The sequence below is a fragment of the Scylla paramamosain genome, chromosome 9 (genome assembly GCF_035594125.1).
Source record: "Scylla paramamosain isolate STU-SP2022 chromosome 9, ASM3559412v1, whole genome shotgun sequence".
NCBI classification, from domain to species: domain Eukaryota; kingdom Metazoa; phylum Arthropoda; class Malacostraca; order Decapoda; family Portunidae; genus Scylla; species Scylla paramamosain.
This window is the reverse complement of record NC_087159.1, coordinates 8530001-8557461: the sequence shown is the minus strand read 5'-3', so window position 1 is coordinate 8557461 and position 27461 is coordinate 8530001. Positions and strand designations below refer to the sequence as shown.

The window sequence follows — 27461 nt, the reverse complement described above, 5'->3', positions numbered from 1 at the left end:
CATTCTTATGTTAATTATAGCTATTTCATAATTTCTCAGCCCATGATGCATGTATTTATACTGAGGGAACAAAAATCAAATAGATAACATTTTTGCAATAAGAAAATTCATACTATGTATACTATAAATGTCAGAAAAATCGCAGGTTATTGATACCAACATGTTCTAAACTATATATTCATTATTAATAGTCAACCACATTAGGTGCATGTACAACATGCTGTGTGCTGTGCTAAACAAGACACAACAACAGCAGCAGCAGCAGCCCAAGTGTTGCACCTGACACCCTTGGGGCAGCACACAATGGCTGTGACTTGACCTGGCACAAGATAACAGACACATCTTAAAACACTGGAAGGAGAGCAAGCTTGTTTCTCTACAGAGGGACATTCAGTCACTGCTCTGCCTGCCTGGCACCCCACTGTGTCCTCACTCATGGGAATAAAGTTGTGGCACATCCCTGGGGGGAAATATCAAGTAATATACCCGTCGCCAATGAAAGTGGCACGCTGTTTATGTTACACTTCATGTCACACACACACGCACACACCGATGATTTTTGCTTTATTTCTCTTGCTGTGCTTTGAGAGATGACGCGTAGAGATGTGACAGTTAACAGATATCCAAACAGCTTGCCGATGTTGCAACATTTTCATAATGAACCCTCTATTTCAACTGAGCTGGTCACTTTTTCCTGCACTATGAAACAATGGTTCGTTTATCATGTGCACCACTTTTATTGGCGGCACGGCCAGTCTACAATTACACCCAGTTTGACTCGGCTAGTACCTGTGGCAGAAGTATCTGGGTTTAAAGTTAAACAAATCCTCTCCCTCTGTCTCTGCCATCCACTAGTTGCCACTAAGTGCTGTTGAATCAGCCAGAATAAGAGATATAAGAATACTGAGTAAATGAGAGAGAGAGAGAGAGAGAGAGAGAGAGAGAGAGAGAGAGAGAGAGAGAGAGAGAGAGAGAGAGAGAGAGAGAGAGAGAGAGACCATAACTACTTCCATTCCTGTATGGTGTTAATCTAAAGGATTTGTTTATCTTTAAAACCCTGGACACTGCTGCCACATACTGGCCCAGCCATACAGGGTGTAGTCACAAAGAGTGGCCACTGTCTGTCTTCACAAGGATAACAGTATTTTTGTGCTTGTGAAATTTATCTATGATCCTCAAACCTTCAGTTATATTTTAGAAATTCATTATGTAATATTAGGAGCAGGATCATAATCCCAAAGGTATAGTTTTTAGTAAATGAGCTGTACATTACATCTGCAGTTTGATGATCTGTGTTGATAGTAACTGCTGGTAGATGATGGTGTAAGGGGAAGGCTCCCTGCAGAAGAATGGTTTTTGAATACTGTATTAGAAAGGGAATGAAAGAGATCAAGAGAAAGTGAAAGGAGTGCACAAAGAGAAAGTATATTGGTAGGAGCAAACAGAGGCTCTTCTATTGTGGCCAATCTTTTGAGAGAGAGAGAGAGAGAGAGAGAGAGAGAGAGAGAGAGAGAGAGAGAGAGAGAGAGAGAGAGAGAGAGAGAGAGAGAGAGAGAGAGAGAGAGAGAGAGAGAGAGAGAGAGAGAGAGAGAGAGAGAGAGAGAGAGAGAGAGAGAGAGAGAGAGAGAGAGAGAGAGAGAGAGAGAGAGAGAGAGAGAGAGAGAGAGAGAGAGAGAGAGAGAGAGAGAGAGAGAGAGAGAGAGAGAGAGAGAGAGAGAGAGAGAGAGACTGATTCCACCAAACACAGCACCTGACTGATAGCAACCAATTGGATATTTCTTCTAACTGGCATGTACCAATGTTATTTCCCAGAGGTGATCTTATGATGCTCTGGCCACTCTGGCAAGGCATCCCCAACCATTGCCACCATACTGCCTGGCATGAGATTCTATGGTAATGACACTGTTTATGGTTCTAAACAAATAATGTCATAATGTATATGCCATAATTGGCTTGCCCAATATAACAAAAATATTTTCATAAGTTGCACTATTGTTTTTAAAGGAGTTCCATGCCAAGGAATTGATGTTGAAACTATATGCTATCATACACATACAAATAACAGAAAGTAATGGTCACAGAAGAAAACACATGTATATTATAACATCTGTAAAGACCTTGCACAAAAAAAACAAAAACAAAATCAATACTAATACCTTTTATAATAAGAAAGACAATAAGAATTTGAAGAATGGTCTAAATCACTATTTTGTGCTTATCTTATAAGCAGAAATATATATGGTATATGCATATATATGTATAATGACAAAATAAAACCTAACTTGCTTCATCCCACAGCATAAACATTTCTCTTGCTTTATTTGTTCAAAAATATACAGTAGGTCCAAGCTGTGGCACTGGCCAGCCTCCCACCTCACCATCCTTACACGACTCCTCAGACTCCACACCAGCCCAGGGTGAGGGTTGCACAGGTCACCTTTTAACTCCTCTACTCTAAAGTATTGCACATAATTGTAATTCATGACTGAGAATCTACAATTTTCTCCTCTGCTTTACAGTAATTAAAACTATTATGCTTAAATTTGTTTTCCTACCAATTTTTACTATATATGTACTATATTTTATTTCTGATCTCTGAAGTAAGCAAATCAGATATTCATGAAATTAAATAGTATTCTCCTTTGGATGTTTAAGATGCTAAAGATCTAAAAAACTAGGTCTGTGAGAGGAGCTTCTCAGCCTACAGCTGCTGCCTCACTCGCACATTGTCCACTGCTCAATGGGCTAAAGGGTCCAGCTACACTGTTACAGTGGGATACTTCAAAATACATGGTACTTCTTGAGGAGGGTAACATTTCCTGATTTTATGTATTTTTGGAGTTTACCCTCTAGGATACTGACACCTGACTGCAATACATATAAAGGATATCCATACATATATTTGATGATTATAAATCCATCTTCACAAAGAAGCATTCAGCCACAAATTGTATCCAAGATGGGAGAGAAAGTCAGTATATGAAATATATGGGATACACACATGAAAAAAATATCTAAAAAAAAAAAAAGTACATAGCAATACATAACATTGTGAATTTCACTTCATTATCAAGTACATACATAGAAAATAATGTGATAATGCCATGGCTTGATTACTGTTACCTATACCTGCACACAGTGGTAGCAAGAAAGAAGCTTTTTTTTGTGAGGCTTTGTGCATCATAAATACTGCAAGAAACTCTAGATTAAAGCACAGAAACACAAGCCTTCAAAAGCAAAGTGTGTGGCAGAATAAATAAATATTCTTAAGCTCCAAGTCAATAAACTGACTTTTCTTCTTAATATTTATAAGATTACAGCTTGCACATTCATAGCATCAGAGTTCAAAGCTATATTTGATACAGGGAGCTTTAAATCTTGTCAGAATTAGTCATCTGAGCAGCATTACATACAGTAAATGATCCCCCTACACCTAATACAAAATGCTTTGTGAGGCTGCTTCACTGTAGTCGTGCCTGATCTTGGTACTCTTAACAGTATCATTTTGCATACATGAAAATAAACATTTTGATGAAAGCATCATGAAATCATGTCTTTCTTCTCAGTCCACAGAATATGATTACACAGTAAGCTTAATACTTTAATATAATCTTTTGTTTGTCATCTTATCATATATTTCTTCAAACCTTATTGCTTAGTTATGACAAAAAGTATGTTCCATAATTTTTGTCAAATTGTAATTACATCCATTCTACAAAAATAATTTGAATGTTTGTAGTCTTACCTATTATGTAATATGACATCCACATTAATAAATAAGTAAATGTTATGTCACAAGTGTTGAACCAAAAGCAATCATTTACATGTTACCTATATCATTTCCCTCTCCCTCCAATCAAAACACTTTCAGCTTTGATACAATACATATCCAGACACAAAATTCTACACCTCAGGCTTCCATGCTTCTTTTGTAATCTTCCAGACACAAAGAGCTCTTAACGTATGCTGTCATTGCACTCTATGTGATCTTGTAAACTAAGATCAATAAAATACCATATGTAGCAAGTTTTCCAATTCCATCACATCAAATTAACACAATTCTACTAATCTTAGTTTACAGGAGTGCTCAAATAACACTGAACTGCATGCATCAAGGGCTTGCCACTGCTTTCACCTCAATTACATTTCTTTCTCATCTCATGTAGCAATCACAACACAGCTTTTTTGTTATCAAATATTTGTCATAAAATTTTTTAGTTAATTTGAATACCTAGAAATATTCATTAATGACTTGAGTTACCTGACTTAATATTGTGTGTGTGTGTGTGTGTGTTTATCTGGTTGCAGTGTACAGAGTCCAGTCTATACTCATCTGGTCCTGCCTTTTCTCTGTATTTGTTCACCCAGTTTTCCTTTAGTTGCCTCTATCACCTCCATGTAAGTGTGTAATCATAGAGAAATGGAATAAGGGATTAATTTTTTTCACCATATACAACATGATATGATAGGTGATATGATATTCTCAAGCTCTGGCAGCTTATCCTCATTAGGTATATTCTTAAATACAGATGTGATATGAATCTGATCCTTTTTTTTTTCACATTAGATATTTCAGTCATAGTAAGTACATAAATGGCCAAACAGAAAATGGCTAGTGTTTCTCCCTATTTACTTCTACTTGTAACTCACACTCAAGCTGGTGTTGGGCCTCCATTATTACTTTCAAAGCCATAAATTTTTCCTAAACCAGACTTCTATTTGATCATCCCTCTTGTTGGGTAAAATAACATCAATAAATATCAACATCATACACAATTTTATATTCACATGAAAATGTATGCTTATTTAATTGAATTTTATCAGGCTCTTGGCAAAAAAATGCTGTATTGCTGATGCTTCAAATACTAAATTATAATAATTACAATGATAAATGCAATAAAAATATGTGTATATTCCTGCTTGTGCAGTTTCTGCCTGCCGTAAGTACCCAAACATTCACTTTGACTAAAGCTTAGTTGAGCACAAGAATGATTCAGCATAGCTGGTACCAGTGGCATGCTACTTTAGGCACTTAGTTGTCACAATACATCTATAATCTAAGTGTTTATGTACAATAAACAACCTGGTGTACTTATGTACACTTTCAAACAAAAGCTGAAAACAAGAATAGCTTGTTTATTAGTCTCTTCTAATATTCTCACAGCATCAGCCATTCATCATACAATTACATAGTTTAGATTTACATACAACTCCTATACTGTAATTACATACAATTATTGTCCTTTCATGTTACATTGTATCTCAAATATTGGCAAATATATGTTTAATAAAGGAAGCAAACAACAGTTAATCGAAGTCTGCATAAGTGAAGTACTATGCACATGAACAGTAAGCCAGTAATAAACTAGTGCTTACCCGAGGTCTTCTGTTGTTGTGATCTTCAAGAGGGGAATAAGCTCACAAGGCTGAGATCAGGAAAACATAACCCTGGGAAAATCCCCACTAGGCATGGAAGCATTAAAGAGCTAAAGATATGGATCTAGGCTATGGTCTCCACATCAGTTAAATGGAGCTCATGAAAGTTTGGAGTAACAAGTAACATGAGAAAAAGTCTGCTTCAAGTGCTTACCATATCAATAAATACGCTAAGTCTGTTAACCAGTGTAGGCAATATATACATAAGTATACAAAATAAGTTCAGCAGAATAAAATAATTCTTCTCAAACATGAATTCAAAACAACATACAATTAAATACAAGTGTAAATAGAGAATCTAATATATATTCTTTTTAAACTTTGATGGCCATATCCTCTTCATCAGCAAGACCCACATTGCCCTGGACCACAACTCTCACTCCTGTCAGGTCACTGGGGTCTTCAGCCAGTCCTCGGAAGGTGACCTGCTGACCTGAGCTAGCCCGGCGCTGGTGGGCCTGGCTGGGTGGTGAGGATTGCCTTGGGGGTGCTGGGCCGGGCGGTGCTGGGATGTGCTGGTATCCTGAGCTGGAGTGGGACCTTCGGTGTTGGTAGAGACCTGCCCATGGTCGTGAGGGGATGTATGACCCTGACTGAGATCTCTTGTGGCCTGGAAATTTTGAGTGTTTTGTTAATAACAACTTTGTGGATAGTAAAGTTAGTCTAGTATTTACAACAAAGAAAGTAAAGAAAGCACAATAGATCAAAGTGTATGTATCTATAATATTCGTATGCCTGCAATTCTCTTTGTGTATTTAATAAATTAATCATCTTTTCCTGAGAAAATATGAAATGAGTAAAAAGATGTGAAGATATTGTTTATTTTAATGACTTATCTTTTTTAATTAATACTTGATGTTTCAAATGAATTATGTTTTTTTTTTATCTGCTGTTGCTTCTTGGATATCACCATATACACAGAAAAGACAAATTGTTTTATCTTTTCACACTGACTGACATCCACCCCCTGTTCTTCTTCTGGGTGAATAAAGGCAAGTCCAAAATGTATCTGCCAAGCTGATAACTAAATTCCTGAAAGTTGTGAGTCCAGTACATTCACCACTGCACTGCAGACTCAGTAGTATAATTAGTATAATAACATTCTGAACTAGCAATGCTGTGGTATTAGCAGTTTCATATACCCCCTTCTATAAAGGAAAAAAAATAAATCCATGGACAAATTTGTAACTCATTAAGCAGGGGACATTTATCCTTTAAATGACAATTTATATTACTGAATTCCAGTTGATTCTTATTTAGCCATCTAAAAATCTCTTTGTGGCATTACTTTTAAGTACAGGGAATGAATAAGATACATTTTCTGAAAGCAGGTAGATATAAAGAAGTATTATGAAAAAGCTTTTAAAAATATCTAAAATAGATGAAACAAAGTAAATCATAAAACTGGCAATGTTAATTTATGAGAGAGAGAGAGAGAGAGAGAGAGAGAGAGAGAGGAGAGAGAGAGAGAGAGAGAGAGAGAGAGAGAGAGAGAGAGAGAGAGAGAGAGAGAGAGAGAGAGAGAGAGAATGTGTTACTAGATCTCCACAATCATAAGTTAAGTGAGACTTTCCCTAAGGACAAACCACACATTTTCAGAGCCTCAGCAGTCTGAGCAACAAGCTTCTTATGTTAGTGAGTAAAAGGATTGTTGTGTGCTTACCTGAGCTATGGGTGGGCATCTGTGGCCGGCTGATGAGGGAACCGTTACGACGGTGGTGGTAGTGATGGTGGGCGGGCAGCAGCAGCAGTGGTGGAGGCAGTGGTGGGAGCTGAGGTAGACTGAGAGGTGGCACCCGAGGGAGCTTGTTGGGTCCCCTGAAGGCTCGGCAGCCACACGCTCTCCTCCAGGTCATCCAGCGGTTCATCCTCATCCTTGTCCACCGACATGAGGGAGTTCACTATGTCACCCACAGTCATGGTTCCCTCCATGTCTAGCTTGTACTTCCAGCGGATCAGGAGCCAGTCAAACACAAATATGGCAGCAGAGATAATCTTGATGGCAGTACAGATTCCCACATATCTATGAAAAAAAAAAAACTGCATTAGTATAGTACTCCTTGTTATTAAACCAATTATGGAATGCATATCTAAAAATTGAATAAATACAAAAAGATGATACAGACCTAAATCTAAATGCCTCAATGTCATATATGAGGCACCTCCCTCCTTTTTCTCCACAAGAACTCTTCCACAGGAGACAAGTAGAGTCAATCACAGAGCCAAACATAATGGGTGCTGGGATGTAGGCAATCAGTCTGAAGATGACAAACTGTACTCCAAGAGCAAATGACCTCTCTTCTTCATCCACAGATCTGCAAAATTCAGTCTGTTAGTAAAGAGTATGCAAAGAAATGTCATATATCATAAATATAAAAAGTAATTCAATATCACAACGAAAATTCTACTGCAAATCATTCTTAGGAGAGCAGTCATGATGAAAGGAAACATGTAGTTGTAAGAACAGCATATTCAGCAGAGAAGGACTGGCTGTGAAATATATAAAAAAACAAATTCAAGGATGGTCAAGTACGAATAAGAGTATAGATGATTTTAACTTATATTCAGACTTGCCTTAACACAATCATGAGGAGTGGCATCTGGCTGATGGCAACCACTGTGCACATGAAGAACAGGAGGATCATGAAGGGCATGATGGTGTTACAGGGGATGTAACACGGCCCAGCTGTAGCTACAGGAACAACTGTCACTTCAGAGAATCCACTCGCAGTAATCGAGGAAGATGAGGTTGACGGGAATGGGGAAGACTGATTTCCTTCTCCAAGTATGCCTGTTAAAAATTTTCTTATTAAACAAAGTTATTTACGATATATGAAACATTCATTTATAACTACAATTGTATAAAGTATTAGATGAAACTTCAGAAAGTGAATTTACAATGTGTAGCAAGCCTTTATAAAGCACAGCTTTTCAGGCAGAAAACAAATGGCCATAGTGGCAAATAATCTTATTTTGTTGGCTATGAAGTCATCTCACACATATATGTGTATGGTACAGCAGCAGAGTAATGCAAAGATCTATGATGCTTGTGAGTGACAAACTTGTGTGTGTGTGTGTGTGTGTGTGTGTGTGTGTGTGTGTGTGTGTGTGTGTGTGTGTGTGTGTGTGTGTATTTTTTATCAGGGCAATGCCAGGTAATTTTATCAATTTATAATAAAAATTGACAAGAAAAACAGCAATACACTATAGCAACTACAAACATTGAAATAATGTACATCTGGGCAAATTTTAAGCATGAGACTTACAGGTACAGTTTGAGAATTTTGACTTTGGAGAGTATGAGGAGCACCCAGCGTGGCATGGGGAGAAATAGGTGAGTCCATTGTTGCCACAGACAGGCTCTACCAGAGATGAGGAGCAGGAGCAGCCAGTGTTGCACCAAGCTGTTAGGTTCACCTGGAAGGAGCCACCGCCATCCAGCCGACCAGCACCGTTGGACATTGAGTGGGCCATTGACCTAACAAAAGAAAGATTCCGTAAATTTCTACTTGACAAATTCACTTGTCGAGTTACTTTAAATTTTCTGACCTAGAAGACTGGACATCAGTGCTTACATCAGAGTAAATAGAGTTCTTGGTTTTATTAACAGGAGCATAAATAATAGATACAGATGTGATTCTAACACTGCACTTTGATTATGCTGTACAGTCTTGGTCTCCTTATTACAGAATGGACACAGACAGGCTAGAGTCTGTACAAAAAAAGGTTGACTATGATGATCCAGGAATTTAAAAAAATGCTTATCTTACCTGGATGGGTTAAAATATTTTAAGATGTATTCACCTGAAAGATGTATGGTGTGTGATGATATGACAGAAGTATTTAAATGGGTTAAAAAGCTCAAAAACAAGGGAAATATGAATCAGGTCCTTTTAGTGTGTGAACAAGTTAGAGCTCATTCAAATACTTATTTATAAGCAAGACGGACATAAAGTTTTGATGTACACCTGTAAAAATACTTTTCATTATCCTAGGCTCCGAAATTGATAGCAACGAACACTGACACAGCAGCCGTGATGACTCACAGAGGTTGGTACACCTTCTTGTCTCTCCATACCAACTTAGTTCTGAATGTGGGTTGTTTGCCATAATTTAGTAACATCATATGTTGGGAGCTTGAATAACATGTCATACTACTATCCCATTAGTGTGAACACAGCTGTTTTGAGTTCATTCAGTAGAGCACATAATGGTTCATGGAGTGCATTCTCCACATCATACTGGTGTCATATAATATACTAGTCACAAATTCCCCAGTAACTGGCAACCTGGCACAGCAGGGTTACCAACCTTGCACCAGACCACACAGGTTATACCAGAAATCATCACGTGCTGTGTCATATTGTCATGCCGTAAAGGTAACAAAAATTTTCTTGATGGGTGTACATATGGTGGATTGTTTCAAGAGATGGTTAGGTAGATGCCTTGTGTAGGCCAACTGGACTTTAACAGGCTCTTTATTTTTATTTATCTTTTATGTTATTATGTTCTTAACATTGACTGTTTTTAAATATCTAAGTGGGATATGTTGTCTTAGAAAATTTCTACTGCATTTGTCATTTATGGGGTTATGATGCAGCATTTACTAGGAAGAGTTACCCAGACTAGGGATGTAAATATACACCACACAGTACTGTGCTACAAGAAGAGAAAATCATCTTACGTGTTGAAGTATGGTGAAGTGGTGCCAGCCATCTTCACATTGTCACAACCCAGCACAAAGAGGAGGCCATAAAAGCTGAGCCCAATAAGGTTGAAGACCATCACCATCTGTATGGCACCCTTGGGACGCAAGCTGAAGCGCTTCAGCAGGTAGCCCCCAAGGAAGATACCAATGCAAGCACCAGGAATGGCTATGCCACCTGTGGGATGGAACTTCATCAGTCAACAAGTCAATAATGAGCTGATATTTTCAGATGCTAAAGTGATAGATTATATCAATACATATATGGAGAGAAAAAAAATTGTGAGCTTAAAATGATAATAGTAATGAAGATGAAATGCAAAGAAACATATTTATAACAATAATCACATTATGCAAATATAAAACAGAAACTAAATACTCGTAAACTTGGTATATATATGTCACTATAAGTAATGCTGCAGTAAATGAGCAAAAATCCCACCGGTGAAGATGGACGCCTGGACGTTGGAGAGGAAGAACTGAGTCTCGAGATACTTGGGCAGGAACACAATGAAGCCAGAGACAATCATGAGCTCCATGCAGGCCCCCAGACAGGTCATGACATAAATGGGATTCACCAACAGCTTCAGCATTGATAGAGGAATGTCTGAAAAAAAAAGTAAGTTTTGATGCAGCTAAAAGTGCTGGTTTTACAGATTACAACACTCTATACTTCATTCTTTCCTCTTTATTAAATATGCTGAACCTTTAATATATTTCTGTTACTTTAGCTGTCCAATTTATTCAAACCATACACAGCTCTCATAATATAAAAAAAAAAAATGCTTATCATAATCCCTTTACTGCAAATGCACACAGTAGACCATATGCTAAATTCTCTATTACTATCAACCTTACTATTCACTGTCTTTAATATTACTGTATAGAAAGCTGTTTGTAATATTCACATGGTGGGCTATGATATTATTAATTTTGAAGCATGAATAAAAATAAAATACATGGTGTGCTGAGCTGTATAATGGTAAGGTTTGTGGCAACACCTGCACATCTGCCTCACCTCGCACATCTTTGCCATAGACCCGCTTTGTGGAAAGAGTGGAGTGGCGGGAGCACGTGGAGGTCTGGGACTTGGTGCGGCGGTGTCCCTTGTGGAACTCCTTGGTTTTTTCTTCTATCCTCAATCTTCTCCTTTTCTTTCTGTAGTGGGGAAACAGATGGCATTTTGTTTTCAATTAATTCTGAGTTGAAACATATATTATTACAATGCATTAACCCTTTGACTGCCACTTGGTACACCTTTCCCTAATTACCAATAACTCTGAGACATCTTTACTTGTTCTACAGCCACATCCAATCTTTGAACTGTAAAGAAATTGCAAAATGTATTTTTTCACTGCTAACTTTCTTGTAAATGTTTATAAAGACTTCACATATTGTTTCTGGTGTTGCTAATCTTAAAATGTATATAGAACATGGCATAACAGTAATACATTGCAATTCATTATGCAGTGTTACATTAATGCAGTTCTTCCTCACCTTTAGAGTCTTTGGAAACATGAAGAATGGTATGGATATGAAGATAAGCAGGAGTCCACACAGGAGGAAGCCACCCCACCACATCCCAATCCAGCGTGGGTGTTTGTGATCTGACAGAGGAAAAGAAAGTAATTTCAACAAAGCTGCAGACAGGAAATAATATGCCTGTTATGAATAATACCAAAAACAGCTTACATCTTCTGTCTTAAGCTGTGAAGCATCTGAAGACTCATTAAGGAAACATGAAGATTTGGGCAAATTTATGACATCATGAAAGCTTATTGTTATTTTTTTTTCATTTTCAAGGTCTTTTATAAATGCAGACCCAACTTTTAGTCTCAATTTTACACCACAAATAAGGTCAGAAATATAGCCAAATACACTGTACACTGATCAGACCCATTTACAGTGCACAAACTTACCCTGCTTGCATTATTGATGTGTCCACAAAAAGGGCATCCACATAGTATGAGATGAGGTATGCTCCCAACAGGAAGCCCAGCACAGGTCCAAAGGCAACCATGGTGTAAATAATACCTGAGGACAATCCAAAGCCATTACTCTGGCAGAACAAATACCGCTGTGTGCAGCTACTAGATTATTATTTGTAGCATTACACAAAATAAAACCACAGAACACTGACTGAATAAAGATCTAAATTAGAGATGCTAAATTTACCTATACAGTGAGAATGAGAGAAAGAAACATAAAAAACACCTGAGAGTGAAATGCGGATTACCAACAGGCTGATTTAATAAGAAAGGGTGAGCCCTGAGAAGAGCCCTAAAAAGTAGACAATCTGACAAAATGTTACTCATCACTATACAGCTTAGTGGGTTATTGTCTGATTACTATGTAAGCATAGGCCCTACATTTCAAAAACAATAATAATGATCAGTCACCATTATTATCATTAATCTTGGTTTTCATCATCCTCAGAATATGAAGTTTAGACAACATGGAAAAGAAAACTAATAGCTTACTTAGTATTCATCACTGCTAACAAAATTTACAACGTTCTAGATTTTTTCCTCTAAAGGCACAAATGCAAGAACCTTACCTATGTACATGGAGGAGCTCTCTCTCTTCACATGGTCATCAATGTAGGTGGTGCCTAGGGTGAAAAGTGGGGAACCACCAGCACCAAGCAGCAGCTGAGCCACCATGAAGAACATTACTGGCATCACATTGCTGCGAGAGCCCTTGATGCAGTTGTCTGGCTTTCCGTACTGGATACTGTTGTGTGACCCAAGTGGAACACCCTTTGAGAGGTCTGAGGAAAACAGAGTTGGTGGTTTTAATAAATATCTGGATTCCCCGGGGGAATAAGAGCTGTCAGGCACGAAAAGATGTAATAAGAACTATTTTTCTCTATAAATACTTTGTTTTATGATTATTTTGTATCTCTGTGGATAAAGTGGTGAGGAAGGTGAGAGCCAGGGCTGCAGACCATGGGCCACACAACAGAGCAAGGTTACTGTGAGAAACAGGAAGAAATTTATTTGTAAATCTGTTACTGGAACAATTTTAGTCCCAAATATTACAGCAAAATTAGAAGCTAATCACATCATTTAGAATGGAAAGTGTGATAAGTATTGAAAAGAATGTTGCATGGAGCAAAGCTTTGCATAGTGAAGATGCAGATTTGGAGGATACTAAAATAATTCCATATAATGGACAGTTAGAAGACATGATAAGATTTCACTACTGGTGCATGAATGTTGCTATAGTGGGATTCATAGATACATGGGAGAGCACTGGGCAAGAGCATCAGTACAACTTTTTGGAGCTTCTACAGACTCTGGAAAAGAGAGAGAGAGAGAGAGAGAGAGAGAGAGAGAGAGAGAGAGAGAGAGAGAGAGAGAGAGAGAGAGAGAGAGAGAGAGAGAGAGAGAGAGAGAGAGAGAGAGAGAGAGAGAGAGAGAGATGAGGAAACTTGAAAGCAATTCCTGATACAAGGTTTGATAGAAAGAAAAATAACTGAGGTGGTGTAAAAAAAAAAAATAATAAAATAAAACAGCTATGAAAAGACACATCAAAGGGTATTACAGTGATTTTAGGTTAGAGGGATGGAAAGGTGAGAAGAATCTATATGCCTGAGGGAGAAGGAAAGGTCAGGGGGCAGAGATATAGTGTGGAAGCTGCTGTCAATCATAGAGGTTTGAAAATAACAGAGGATGAAGGTTATGTATACATAAAGAGTATACACAGATTATGAATACCCATACAATTACCTACTGGAATTATGGATTGTGGAAATGTGGAGAGACAAATAAGAAGAAAATGCTGCGACAGTTTCACCTCTGAGGAAAAGGCGAGCACATATTTGAGAGTAAAGGGTAATGTAAGTTTAGGAGTAAAAGGTAATACAGAGAGAGAGAGAGAGAGAGAGAGAGAGAGAGAGAGAGAGAGAGAGAGAGAGAGAGAGAGAGAGAGAGAGAGAGAGAGAGAGAGAGAGAGAGAGAGAGAGAGAGAGAGAGAGAGAGAGAGAGAGAGAGAGAGAGAGAGAGAGAGAGAGAGATAAATAAAGAAAAAGAATGATGGGTAGAGACAGGTTCATGGATCAGTTGGTCTTTCAAAATTTATTTTTGTTAGGAGGTGGGTGATGCTTTAATGGCTGCCTCTCTCTTGAACATCACTTTGTGTCCGAAGGAAAAAAAATAGTGACTAGGTAATTATGAATGTTAGGTTCATTGTACAAATCTGAATTCAGCCCTTCATCATACATATCCTCTGAGAATGTATTACTCCTGATAAATATAAATAAAACAATTAGAATCTGAAAGAATAAATACTGTAAAACAAAATAAAATAAAATAAATAAATGAAAATAGAAAATGAAAAATTAAATAATAATAATAATAATAATAATAATAATAATAATAATAATAATAATAATAATAATAATAATAATAATAATAACAGTAAATTATAATTCATTGACTCATAATTCAAGAGCTTTTTTAAGCCACACCTTCCTGTACTCACCAGGCAGAGTTCCAAAGCCATACTCAGTGAGCCGCTCTGAGGTGTCGTCACGCACCCGAGCATTGCGGCAAATGTTGGTGCTGGAGTCAGTGTTGTTGATGGTCTCCAGTTCAATGGACCAGCGATCAGAGATAAGCTGAGGCATCACAAACATCATGGAGCCAATGCCCATCACACAGCACCCTGAATGAAGAAACACAATGTTGATGAAGATTAACAAATATAGTTTAGGATTTTAAAGATACAAGCATCTGACTTGTCATAACACCTACCTATACTGAGGGATATGATCTTACATCTCCCATTAACAATGCTGGAAACTACAGCAAGAGAAGCCAACAAGATTTTACCCATCCATAACATTACATGCTACCATGACTCACCTGTGGTACAGTACTATCTTCAGGAACATGTAGTACTGTACAAGTTACCAGGTACCATGATGACTCACCTACTCCTATCCACACAGGTATCCGCCTCTTGGATCCCAGGTAGGAGACAAAGATCACAGTGATGACATTACCAATCTCATACATGGAGGAGATGACACCAGTAAGGGAGGAGGGTATCTCATAGCGCTTCTCAATGGTGGTGATTACAGAGTTAAGATACCCCGAGGCAAGTGCCTGCTGCACCGTCACTAGCACAGACAACAGGAACACAAAGATCTGTGGAATAGGAAAGGGCAGGATTTAAGTGAGATTTCCAAGGATGATTCAATGTAATATGATTTTGTTTCTCTTCCCTATAATAAGAATGACTGACTCAGGAATGGAAGGAAACAGGGAAGGACCACTTGACTATGAAGAATGTTCAAATAACAGAATGCCCAGCAGGTGTTCTTCGGTAGAGGGTCAAGCAGTGCTGGCAACATTAGTACTGAACTCAATGAGTTATTCCATATACTATTTCATCCTCAGATTAACATGTAATTTGAGTAAACTGGGTTGGGATGAAATATGTAAAATTGTTTCACATTGACCAATATATTAAAATGTAAGTATGTAAAGTAGGAGAGTGAGAGAGAGGGGACATGAATTTCTCAAAAGCTCTCGGAAGGATAGGATACATGACCACTCTCTATGTTCCTTGGGGAGCTCCTACCTTCAACCTTTGTATAGTTTGATCTAATTTCAGTTAATCTTTTCATAACTCAAACAATATTTCTGGTGAGCACTGTCACATGATCCAGCTAATATTGTGGTGTATTAAATAACGCAATAAAACATTCTTTATTATATCCTCACAATTGTCTTCCTTACTGTGCCCCAAACTGTAGATTTTAATTCTTGTTCAAAGTCTCTTTATGCATCATATACAACTGCTATTAAGACTTTATCCTCTCTTTTACTGAGAGTTCACAAACTTTTACTGAAGTCTGTCCTTTTTTTTTTGTTTGAAGGGTTCACACCGTTGGTCCTGTCTGTCTGAAACTGTGTAGCCTATCTATACATACTTCATAATCTCTCTCTCTCTCTCTCTCTCTCTCTCTCTCTCTCTCTCTCTCTCTCTAAACCCTACTGACCATATCTATTTCCAATATGACCAGCTGAGTCCCACCTGGGCAAACAAACATAGCTGATCCGTGACACAAATAATCCTGGGCCCACTTTTTTCCCACTATAAAATTATACCTGTGTTAATAAGCAGGTAACCTCAGCACCAATCATTAGTGTTAAATGATTAGTGATGGAAAAAGGTCACCGCGTCAATGTTCGTGTCCCATTATCAGTCATTAGTTTCTAACACACACACACACACACACACACACACACACACACACACACACAGATAAGATTGATAGTTTACTGACCACAACAATTTTACATACTATAATTAATTGAACAAGAACATTAAAACTATATAATGACAATCCCAGTATCTACTATAGACAGATAATGCGTACATAAATCTGTAGTCCAAATAACACACACACTCTCTCTCTCTCTACCTTGATGTTCGCTAGTCTCTGCAGGAAGCCTGGCCTGAAGGAGAAGAGGCCGCAGTCGTTGGAGTCCACCTGCGGGGCGCCGGTGGACGGAGAGGAGGGCGAAGTGGGGCTGGTGAGGGCGGGGGGTGCGTGGAGAGCCGTGGTGGTGGTGGCGGTGGTGGTGGTGGATGCCGTGCTGAGGGTCATGGCGTGGGAACTGTAAACAAAGGGACTAATTTGATTAAATCTAAACAAAGGTATTAGCGAGAATAATTGCTTGAATCCACCTGACGAGACGCGAGGTAACGAGATGTGTGTCTGATGTAAGGAATGATAATAATAATAATAATAATAATAATAATAATAATAATAATAATAATAATAATAATAATAATAATAATAGCCACGATGATGACAATGGTAACAGCAACAGAACGTGCAGGGAAACACACAAACACAATACTAACGCAATCTAGCGGAATTAGTATGTAAATTAGATAACTGCACGGACTGCCACTGCAATAAGCCTGAAACAAATTGCTAACCGCTCACTGCACACCGATTGAAGCTGCTAAACAAAGCAATGGTTGGCTAGCCAGGGCACACACTTCCACTTTCTGCTCTGTATTGTCCCAGAGCTTGTGTAACGGACGGGGGGAATCTTACAACGTGGCGCGCCGTGATCTATGAGTCGCCAAGGAGGTGTTGAGGTGTTGAGCGTACGAGACTGGTAGTGACTTGACTCGCCTTCCTGGTGCTTGATGTGGCTGTGGCTGACTATGCAGTGCGGTATTCAGGGTATGGTATATAGAGTGTGGTATAGTAGTGTGTACAGGGACTTGCCTGCTGCTTTTCTGCTGCGTGGTGTGGCTGACTAAAGTACGGGTGTGTTATACCTCGTGTGGTGTAGTGTGGCTGTGTTTCTAACTGACTTGATTTCCTACTGATTGGTGTGGCTGTGACTGACTATAACATGATATAATAAAACAGTAGTGTAGTTGAGTTTCTGATGTAGAGTGACATACGTACTGCAACTGTGGTGGTGTAGGTAAGGCAGCTGAATGGGATGTGGTGGAGAAATGAAGCCATAAAACGAAGCAATGATATTTTAATTTCAGAAAAAAAGGACAAAAAAAAAAAAACATTAGAAAATAAAACACTTCCGCTTCACTCTTGTTTTCCTCTCATAATCACAATCTATTCAATTGCAGCTGTTAGCATGGTGTAGGGTGACTATGCATGTATTACTTCTAATAAGGCGAAAATCTAAGAGTGTCCTGAGCTGTAATGTTGGTAAACGAGGCTTGAGGATCTAATCAGACGCATCAAGTGAGCTTTTAACCTCTGCGACTTGTGACATCCGTATTGAAAGGGAAACCAATTGAAACTAGAACGCAAGTGTGCAAATAACAAGGATTACGAGAGGCGGAACGAGGACATCACCCGCTCACTGCCAAAGGAGGTCACCATAGTCTGACCTATTTTCCTTTCCACGACGGCGAACGCAGGAACGAATCTCTCTCTCTCTCTCTCTCTCTCTCTCTCTCTCTCTCTCTCTCTCTCTCTCTCTCTCTCTAAGTGGGGTGTGAGAAGTGTGCACAAGTGGTATTAGGATAATGCAAGGGAAATCTCTCTCTCTCTCTCTCTCTCTCTCTCTCTCTCTCTCTCTCTCTCTCTCACGAACAAAGGCATACAAAGACCATTCCCTCTCTGTACGTATAGCTAACCCTCATAAATAACGTGCCAATCCCTTATGAGCAAACATTCTCCTGCCGAATAATGTGTCAAGTTATGATTGGTCATTTAATATTTTACAGTATGGCTGATCATGTTACTTGAAGCCATTATAATCAGTGTCATCTTGTTGAAGTTCCGCGAGCATATTTTTCTTTCCTGTGGTGTGTGTGTGTGTGTGTGTGTGTGTGTGTGTGTGTGTGTGTGTGTGTGTGTGTGTGTGTGTGTGTGTGTGTGTGTGTGTGTGTGTGTGTGTGTGTGTGTGATTTTTTTCAATTTAAATGTTATGCTGATATTGTATTGTTAGTATTGTTATTTTTGGTGGTAGTGGTGGTGGTGGTGGTGGTGGTGCTGTTATTGATGTTCTCGTTGTTATTATTTTCTTTACATTGCAACAAGAACTACTAATAGAACACTGACAACTATAATTATTACTACTGCTCATGGTGCTACTACGTACTACATACATACATACATACATACATACTACTACTACTACTACTACTACTACTACTACTACTACTACCACACATACCCATCCACCCACCCACACACACACACACACACACACACACACACACACACAGAGAGAGAGAGAGAGAGAGAGAGAGAGAGAGAGAGAGAGAGAGAGAGAGAGAGAGAGAGAGAGAGAGAGAGAGAGAGAGAGAGAGAGAGAGAGAGAGAGAGAGAGAGACTCACTAACCACTCCACACACAAAGGCGATGTAACGTAAATGGCTACAACTTTTACATTTCCTCTTCCTCCTTGACATAATAAATTTCTGAAGCATTTCCTGCAGCTCATCAAGTATTTGTTATCTCTCTTATCAGTCTAGAGATGACGTGATGCTCAGGTGAGACGATTACCTGAGTCGGGGTTTTTACTCTCTCTCTCTCTCTCTCTCTCTCTCTCTCTCTCTCTCTCTCTCTCTCTCTCTCTCTCTCTCTCTCTCTCTCTCTCCGGTACATTTTACGAGTAAGCTTATTTCCATATTTCCTGCCTCTTTTCTTTCACAATTTCCTTTTATTCACATTTCCTGCGCTTTCACTTGATGTTAACATGACTGCATTTGATGTATTTTCAAAGTTACAGTCTCTCTCTCTTTCTCTCTCTTTTCTCTCTCTCTCATCCCTTTCATCTTCAGATAATTTATGTACGATATACGAGCAAACAGCAACAACAACAAACAAGAACAACAACAAACAAGAACAACAACAACAACAACAACAACAATACACCTGCGAAGTCTAATTAGTTACGAAGCCTATATAGAAAATCAATTAAACGAAGAAGACACACCTGACCTCACCTTCCTCTCAAGACACGTGACACTTCCCTCTTCCTCTCCTTCACCTCCTTTCTCCCTCCCTCCCTCCTTGTGACTCCTCCATACCATCACGTGATCCACTCCACCGATGCGATCCCTGGCTACATTGATCCACCAACAACCGGAAGAAGCCCAAGGAGGAGGTGGAGGAGGAGGAGGAGGAGGAGGAGGAGGAGGAGGAGGAGGAGGAGGAGGAGGAGGAGGAGGAGGAGGAAGGTGAAGCGAATGGTTGATTTGGTTGATAACACGTGGAGAGAGAGAGAGAGAGAGAGAGAGAGAGAGAGAGAGAGAGAGAGAGAGAGAGAGAGAGAGAGAGAGAGAGAGAGAGAGAGAGAGAGAGAGAGAATAATCACGCTAAAACTTGTGAAGAAAGAATGTCACATGAGCAGAAAAATGAATGTGAGAGAGAGAGAGAGAGAGAGAGAGAGAGAGAGAGAGAGAGAGAGAGAGAGAGAGAGAGAGAGAGAGAGAGAGAGAGAGAGAGAGAGAGTAATTACGCTAAAACTGGTGGGAAAGAATATGCCACGGACGGAGAAAATGTGTCTGATGTAAATAAGATTCTCACGAGCCAAGAAAATGACGTCACGAACTGCGTCAGATTAAAGGGAATTACAGCTTCGCTACACCCACATGCGGCCGACAGATCACACACGGGAAATCAAACCACATATTATCAAGCAATCCATTCCTCTGACGTCCTTGTCGCGTAGAAAGCTGCAGTGCCTAAGACCCCAATTTGAACCGCTTTGTTTTCTCATTAGATCAAATTTTAAAAGACTACATAATATTATATGCTTAGTAAGATTCTCATAGGTTTTTTTTTCAGTGATTATGCAGAACCCTTGTTAATTGCCGCTATAATCATGGAAATGCCTTCGAGAACCCCTGTAATTTCCGCTTGTTAGAGGCTGTAAACAGTAGTCAGGATAAGGTGCGGAAATGTTTAAGAATGCGGCTTTTATTCAGAAATCCATAAGGGTGATTGTTCCTTGCAGGCTGTGAGTGGGAGGGTTCTTTATACTTGACCATTTGTATTAACTGTTTGGCTGCTGACACATTTAATTTATCTAAGTAATTCTGGGCAATTATATTAAGCGATTATTAAACTATACATAAAAATAAAATTCTAAATATTCGATCACTTCTTTTCTTATATGTTATCTTTCAAAATTAAAATCTAAATTTGCACAGTCGCACTTTATCAGGCTGAGAAGGTACAGCATTCAAAAGGTTAACCACCTGACTTCTGTGGTGTTGCTTCAAACTAAATCATATTATCTGGCGTAAGCTTAGGATAAAAATTCGAAAGATATCACCGACAACATCAAGAGAGATCAAATTTCAAGCTTCTCAGTGCCTACAGTGTTATTTTTGCTCAATGAAATCGCCTAAGGTTGCATACAATAAATAAAACCCGTGCAGTCATTAACGGAACAGCAACCTCACGATAGTGCAAGAAGGCAGAGATGGAGAATCAGATAGACAGATGAGATATGATAAGATTTGTTTGGCTGGACTGAACACCCGTATACAGAGAGCCAACAGAGATGAGTGGAGGATGGTATTAAGAGAAGCCTTTGTTCTGTGTCATTGAAGTCATAAAGGAGGATTATAATGACAGTGACTACGATGATGAGACTTGTGCACGAACGCTTATTACGTTTATTAACTTTGAACTTTACCATGGCGAGCGAAAGAAATTTATCGTCAATGGGAAACTACGTCATTGCTTTTACTTCAAGAATTTTATCATATTTATTTATTTATTTATTTATTTATTTTTACATACATAACAAGCTCTATACTCAGACCACTTAAAATTTGTGTGTTTTGTCTATATGTCAGTATATACACGTATGCATGTCCGATCTCTCTCTCTCTCTCTCTCTCTCTCTCTCTCTCTCTCTCTCTCTCTCTCTCTCTCTCTCTCTCTCTCTCTCTCTCTCTCCATGGAGAGTGAGGAAAACATTCAGAGAGAGAGAGGGGACGTGTTTGCTGTGAATGGCAGGGAGGCAGAAGAGAGTGAGGGAGGCAGAAAGGAGGGGAGGGAGGAGGGAGTGGGAGGCAGAAAGGAGGGGAGGGAGGAGAGAGGCAGAAAAGAGAGGAGGGAGGAGAAAGGCAGAGAGGAGGGGGAGGGGGAGCCCAGCAGTGAAAGAGGGAGTGAGTGGAGAGAGGGGAGAGGGAGGAAGAATAGAAGTGCAAAGGGAACTGAAAGATGAAACGCCAGAGCATGATTAGAGAGAGAGAGAGAGAGAGAGAGAGAGAGAGAGAGAGAGAGAGAGAGAGAGAGAGAGAGAGAGAGAGAGAGAGAGAGAGAGAGAGAGAGAGAGAGAGAGAGAGCAAAAATGCATTACTGTATGTGCTAACAATATTACAAAATCTGAAGTAATTTCTCTCTCTCTCTCTCTCTCTCTCTCTCTCTCTCTCTCTAATATATTAAGTTGCATGCATGTAATTTCACGAATGAAAGGTCTTCAGAGGAAAATTCAAATTACGTATGATCAGCACCGTCGTCGTCATTACGATGATGATGATGATGATAATAATAATAATAATAATAATAATAATAATAATAATAATAATAATAATAATAATAATAATAATAATAATACTGATAACACCATCGTAAAAAAATGAATACCAGCGTAATTAAGAGACATTTATTTTCCTAAGAAGAGGACGAAGAAGAAGAAGAAGAAGAAGAAGAAGAAGAAGAAGAAGAAGAAGAAGAAAAAGAAGAAAAGAAAACAACAACAACAATAACAACAATAGTATAGTCTTAACCACAACTGTCGTTCTGTAATTCATGTGACGATGTATCTCACTCGAAAATGCATTGAAACCTAACTAAATTCACCACGAAAAGAGTTAAGGGGGAGGGAGAATACAACGGCATAAAAAAAAGAAAAAAAAACTTTCAGTGAAGGAAAACTAAAACAACTAAAAAAAAAGAAAAAAAAAGTTCAGATAAAAGGCCTGCGAAGCGTGACCTCAATGCTTGGTGTTTGGTGTGGCCTCGTTATCCAAGCTTCACGGTGCCAATATTTGTTCCCAGGCGCGCAGGTGTATTTTAAGAGTTCCCTTTTATTTTCGTCTTTTTTTTTTCATTTTTTTATTATACATTTAATTTTTATTTTTATTTTTTTTTTTTTTACATAGTCAGGGTACATGTCATTCTTACTGACGCCACCACTCAGAGGACTGGCGTGAGTAATGTCCGTCTCTCTCTCTCTCTCTCTCTCTCTCTCTCTCTCTCTCTCTCTCTCTCTCTCTCTCTCTCTCTTGGGTTGTCTTCTTTTTCTAAGATTTTTTCCCCGTTTCTTTTTTATCATAACCCTGAATAGCTTCATCGTCTCAGCAGAATGAGACTTACCATCTCTCTCTCTCTCTCTCTCTCTCTCTCTCTCTCTCTCTCTCTCTCTCTCTCTCTCTCTCTCTTTGGTACCTTTCTTATCAGCGAGACGATAAACCTGTCAGACACAATTAATTAAGATCGCAGGTGCATCGCTATCTGGTGCGCCTGTCTGTTCCTGCAAGTCTTACCTCGGCCACTGTCTGCTCTGCTAACTTACACTAACTTATACCACTTTTAATATTGTTGCTTCTTTAACGCTTTCTAATTTGCTAATGATAATACTTTTTTTTCTTATCTGAATAGGTCTATATGATTTTATTGAGCAAATATTAGATTGCAGAGATTATAGATTTGAAATACGTACTTCTTTCATTAACAGTGGTGCCTTTTAAAATCATGTCTTAAACTTATCCTAGAGCTGCCTGTTGTACGTGAGGCGACCCACAGCAATGGAGGTTATGCTTTTTTTGTAATGAATGCCTAATGAATTCTGTCACGATTTTTTCATGTTCAGGAGCAAAATATTTCTCTTAAAATTTGTTGTTCTATTATTTTTACTTTGTTGCTTCACTATTTTTCTAATCACTGCGTTATATGTTTACGATTCCTTTCACGAACATCATTAAAAAATCTTGATTTATTGTTCTGATAACTTATCGGCTTCCTTTTTTTCTATTTACTGATCCGTATTGCATTTCACTCTCTTTTCTTTATGGCCATGAGTGAAAGATACTGCCTTACTTTACTCTTCTGCGAACTCATGTGACTTTCAATTTGTTAATGATTTTTTTTTCTAATAATAAGTAATGCATTCTGAATCCTTTCACGGGCATGAAAAAAAAAAAAAAACTACCCTTAATATATTATTGTGATAATTTACACGACCTTCACTTTGTTGCTCTCCTTCCTTAATGCCCTTTATCAATATTTCAATATTATATCCCATTCCGATTATTTCCACGGACATGAGTGAAAAAAAAAGTCAATTTATTGTTCTGTTAACTGATACGGCCTCCACTTTGTTGTGTCGCTTTTTTAATTTATATCAATGCATAATGTATTCTGATTCCTTTTACAAACGCGAGTATATAAAGAAAAATAGTCATGGAAAATTACTGGGTGAGGAACAATGGCAGAGGAAGCGAGTAAGGGAAGCGAGAAAAATATACTATAAATACACGCTCCTATTGGTGTGCCGGACAATGAGCTTTTCAAACGCCACTCTGTTTTGGTGACGTCATGAGCGAGAAATTAAAGAAACGCCTACGAGTAGGAAGAGGAGGAGGAAGAGGAGGAGAGTGAGAAAGAAAATGAGGTGGTGGTGGTGGTGGTGGTGGTGACGACGAGGAGAGAGAAGGAATGTGGGTAAGACATGGGAGAAGAGGAGCACGAAGAACAAGAGGAGGATGAATAAAAGGAAGGAGAAAAAGGAAAGTGAAAAAAAAAAAAAGCTAGGATGAGGCGCATTTGAAAATGATGATAATAATAATGCTGATGAAAATAATAATAATAATAAAACAGTAAGAAGAAAAAAAGAAAAGGTGAACAACAATAGCAACAACAATAACACGAGGAGGAGGAGGAGGAGGAGGAGGAGGAGGAGGAGGAGGAGGAGGAGGGGGAGGAGGAAGAGGAGGAGGAGGAGACTCATTTCGCTTTGACAGTGGCAGAAGAGTTCCAAGGACGTCTGCACAACACTGCTTTCCTCACCTGCTCCTCGGAAACACCTGCTTGGGGCTCTGTTTTCTCTCATTTTTCTCTCTCTCTCTCTCTCTCTCTCTCTCTCTCTCTCTCTCTCTCTCTCTCTCTCTCTCTCTCTCTCTCTCTGTCAGGAGGGAGCAGGTGGAGGGTTCAGCTCGAGGGTCCCTTCGTAACCTGCCATTTGCACCCCACATGTCACTGCTTGATTACTCTCTCTCTCTCTCTCTCTCTCTCTCTCTCTCTCTCTCTCTCTCTCTCTCTCTCTCTCTCTCTCTCTCTCTCTCTCTGGCACGCCTTCCAAATATGCCAGAGGAGGTTCACAAGGTAATGACAGAGCAGGATGATCCAATGTGTGTAGTAATTAAGACACCTGTAGCTGAGCCCGCCTGAGCATGCCAGATAGAGGGCGGCGAGGACAGGGAGGAGGACACACTCGGCTGACGCGACAGATGACGAGACCGTGAAAAAAAAAAAAAAAACCTGCAGCATAATCATTTACACATGTTCATTTAATTGCTCAAGCCTATTTCAGCCCTGGCGCCGCGTGCAATTAACATTCAAAGGATTCCCGCGCTGTAAGCGAGACGCACGCCATTGCTGCTGTTCCTGTTGCTGTTGCTGTTGCTGTTGCTGTGAGTGACCTTGGAGTGGCGCATGAAAAGGTTGAAAAAAAGGAGAAAAACAGAGAAAAGAACTGGAGAAAAAAAGAAATGATGTTTGCTTTCACCTGTTCGCGACTAACCCTGCATGACTGACCACCTGTCAACCCCTGTCGCAGTGTGTGTGTGTGTGTGTGTGTGTGTGTGTGTGTGTGTGTGTGTGTGTGTGTGTGTGTGTGTGTGTGTGTGTGTGTGTGTGTGTGTGTGTGTGTGTGTGTGTGTGTGTGTGTGTGAGCTTTGGTAGTGATTCTTTAAATACTGTGTTTACTTTAACAAGTGACGCTCTATTTTTTTTATCATGTTGTTTATGATTACTTGACATTCAGTGAATGTTACTGAAAACCACGGGTCAATAAACATTCATCCACCTAGTTACTGTGTGTGTGTGTGTGTGTGTGTGTGTGTGTGTGTGTGTGTGTGTGTGTGTGTGTGTGTGTGTGTGTGTGTGTGTGTGTGTAATAATAATAATAATAATAATAATAATAAACGGTTTATTATTTAGGCAGTTAACAAACTGAAAATGTACATAGGGGGTAGGGAAATACTTAACATTAATCCTAAAGGTAAGTCTAATCTAGAGGGGACTATTGATTCATGGCTCGCACCATGGTGGGAATCGCACTGAGTCTATACCGGTCCGTGCGCGGCGCCTTTAGGGGCGTTATGTGTGTGTGTGTGTGTGTGTGTGTGTGTGTGTGTGTGTGTGTGTGTGTGTGTGTGTGTGTGTGTGTGTGTGTGTGTGTGTGTGTGTGTGTGTGTGTGTGTGTTTGCTCACAAGCGCTCTTCATGCGTCCAGCACTAATACGATGACACAATCTGAAAATAACGACCAGAAGATAATGACACCACCACTATGACCGCGCCATGACACGCCCCGCTGACCCTGGCGCGGCACTCCCTGCCCTGCCGTGACCTCCACCCGTGCCGCAGTGCCACGAGGAAGGAGCAAGTGGGGAGAGAGTGAGCAGTGGGCCACGCGGATGACACATGACTAGGGAGCGTGTGAGGCGATATTATGAAGATGAAATATGGTGACTCGGGAGTAGGGCGGAGAGGGAGAGGGAGAGGGGAGTGGGTCGGGGAGAGGAATAGGTTGGGGTAGGGAGAAGGAAGGGTTTAGGGGAGAGATAAGAAGAGGGTAGGTTATAAAGACGTGGCAGAAGATATGAGAAAGGGACTGTAGGTATGAAAGGAAGGAAATGAAGGAGACTGAGAGGAAGAAAAAGAGTGGACAGTGAAAAAGCAAGAAAGACAAAGAACAGAGACCGATAAAGAAAAAAAGATGGGAAGGTAATGGTGGTGGGAAGAAGAGAGGAGAAAGAAGAGCAAGGGCAAGAGATAAGGAACAGGTAATGGAGAGGTAAGAGGAGGGGAGAGGAAAGAACTGATGAGGAAAGGTGAGACTGATAATGGAAGAAAAGAAAGGAAAGAGAGATAAAAGGAAGGACTGATGGGGAAAAAAAGAGAGACTGAGAAGGAAAGAAAAAGGAAAGAAAGGAAGGTAATGAAGGAAAAGAACGACTGAATATAGGAGTGATGGAGAAGAGAAGGGAAGGAAAGGGAAGGGAAGGGGACAGGAGAAGGGGAGGAGAGGGGGAGACTCGTGGCTCGGTTTACCTGGTATATGAACGCAATATATCGACTGGGAATATTAATGGCGGCGCTAAATAATGCTTCAACAACGGCACTTCCCTATATAGTGCTGCAGGAGGAGGAGGAGGAGGAGGAGGAGGAGGACGCAATGATGAACCGACAGTGGCAGTAGCAGTACATGGTGGAGGGGTGGTGGTGATGGGGAGAGGAAGGGGAGGGGGGTGTTATTACTGCGACTGTGGTGATGTGTGGTGGTGGTGAAGTCCGTGTTGGGGAAGCGAGGGTGAGAGGAGTGAGGGGAGAGAGGGGAGAGAGAGATACCGCAGTGATGATGGATGGTGCTTCAGTGGTAGTGGTGGTGGTTGTGGTGGTGGTGATGGTGATGGTGGTGGTGGTAGTGGCGGTACCAGTGAAGCTGATGAAAAACTAATGCTTCCGCGTGGATCTGAAGGATTTAGGGCACGATCACTGAAGCTTCTCGGGTTATTACGTAATGGCGGTGAAAAATGGGGAGCAACGTGACACTCGTTACAAGG

General features: G+C 39.8%; 1 protein-coding gene and 1 long non-coding RNA gene across 11 annotated transcripts in view; one reads left to right on the top strand and one right to left on the bottom strand.

The window, feature by feature from the left end:
• LOC135103527 (uncharacterized) overlaps positions 1-6444 on the top strand; it is a 91522-nt gene extending 85078 nt beyond the window's left edge. For 9 of the 10 annotated variants that reach the window (XR_010270094.1, XR_010270095.1, XR_010270093.1 and 6 more), the window contains one exon: positions 5826-6444. This is a non-coding gene — a long non-coding RNA (uncharacterized LOC135103527). Of the gene's footprint in view, positions 1-5782 lie in introns of all 10 variants that reach the window. The other variant, XR_010270100.1, reaches the window with a different exon arrangement.
• The window catches only part of LOC135103525 (solute carrier organic anion transporter family member 3A1-like), a 27675-nt gene continuing 1914 nt past the window's right edge, over positions 1701-27461 (bottom strand). The window contains exons 4-17 of the mRNA XM_064009933.1: positions 16578-16773; positions 15078-15294; positions 14627-14809; positions 12699-12911; positions 12065-12175; positions 11639-11751; positions 11160-11295; positions 10584-10748; positions 10121-10319; positions 8703-8914; positions 8011-8227; positions 7563-7751; positions 7100-7459; positions 1701-6046 (exon numbers count right to left, since the gene is read on the bottom strand). Coding sequence (XP_063866003.1) covers positions 7144-7459; positions 7563-7751; positions 8011-8227; positions 8703-8914; positions 10121-10319; positions 10584-10748; positions 11160-11295; positions 11639-11751; positions 12065-12175; positions 12699-12911; positions 14627-14809; positions 15078-15294; positions 16578-16773 — 2467 coding nt within the window. The 3' untranslated portion in view covers positions 1701-6046; positions 7100-7143. The remainder of the gene's footprint in view (positions 6047-7099; positions 7460-7562; positions 7752-8010; positions 8228-8702; positions 8915-10120; positions 10320-10583; positions 10749-11159; positions 11296-11638; positions 11752-12064; positions 12176-12698; positions 12912-14626; positions 14810-15077; positions 15295-16577; positions 16774-27461) is intronic.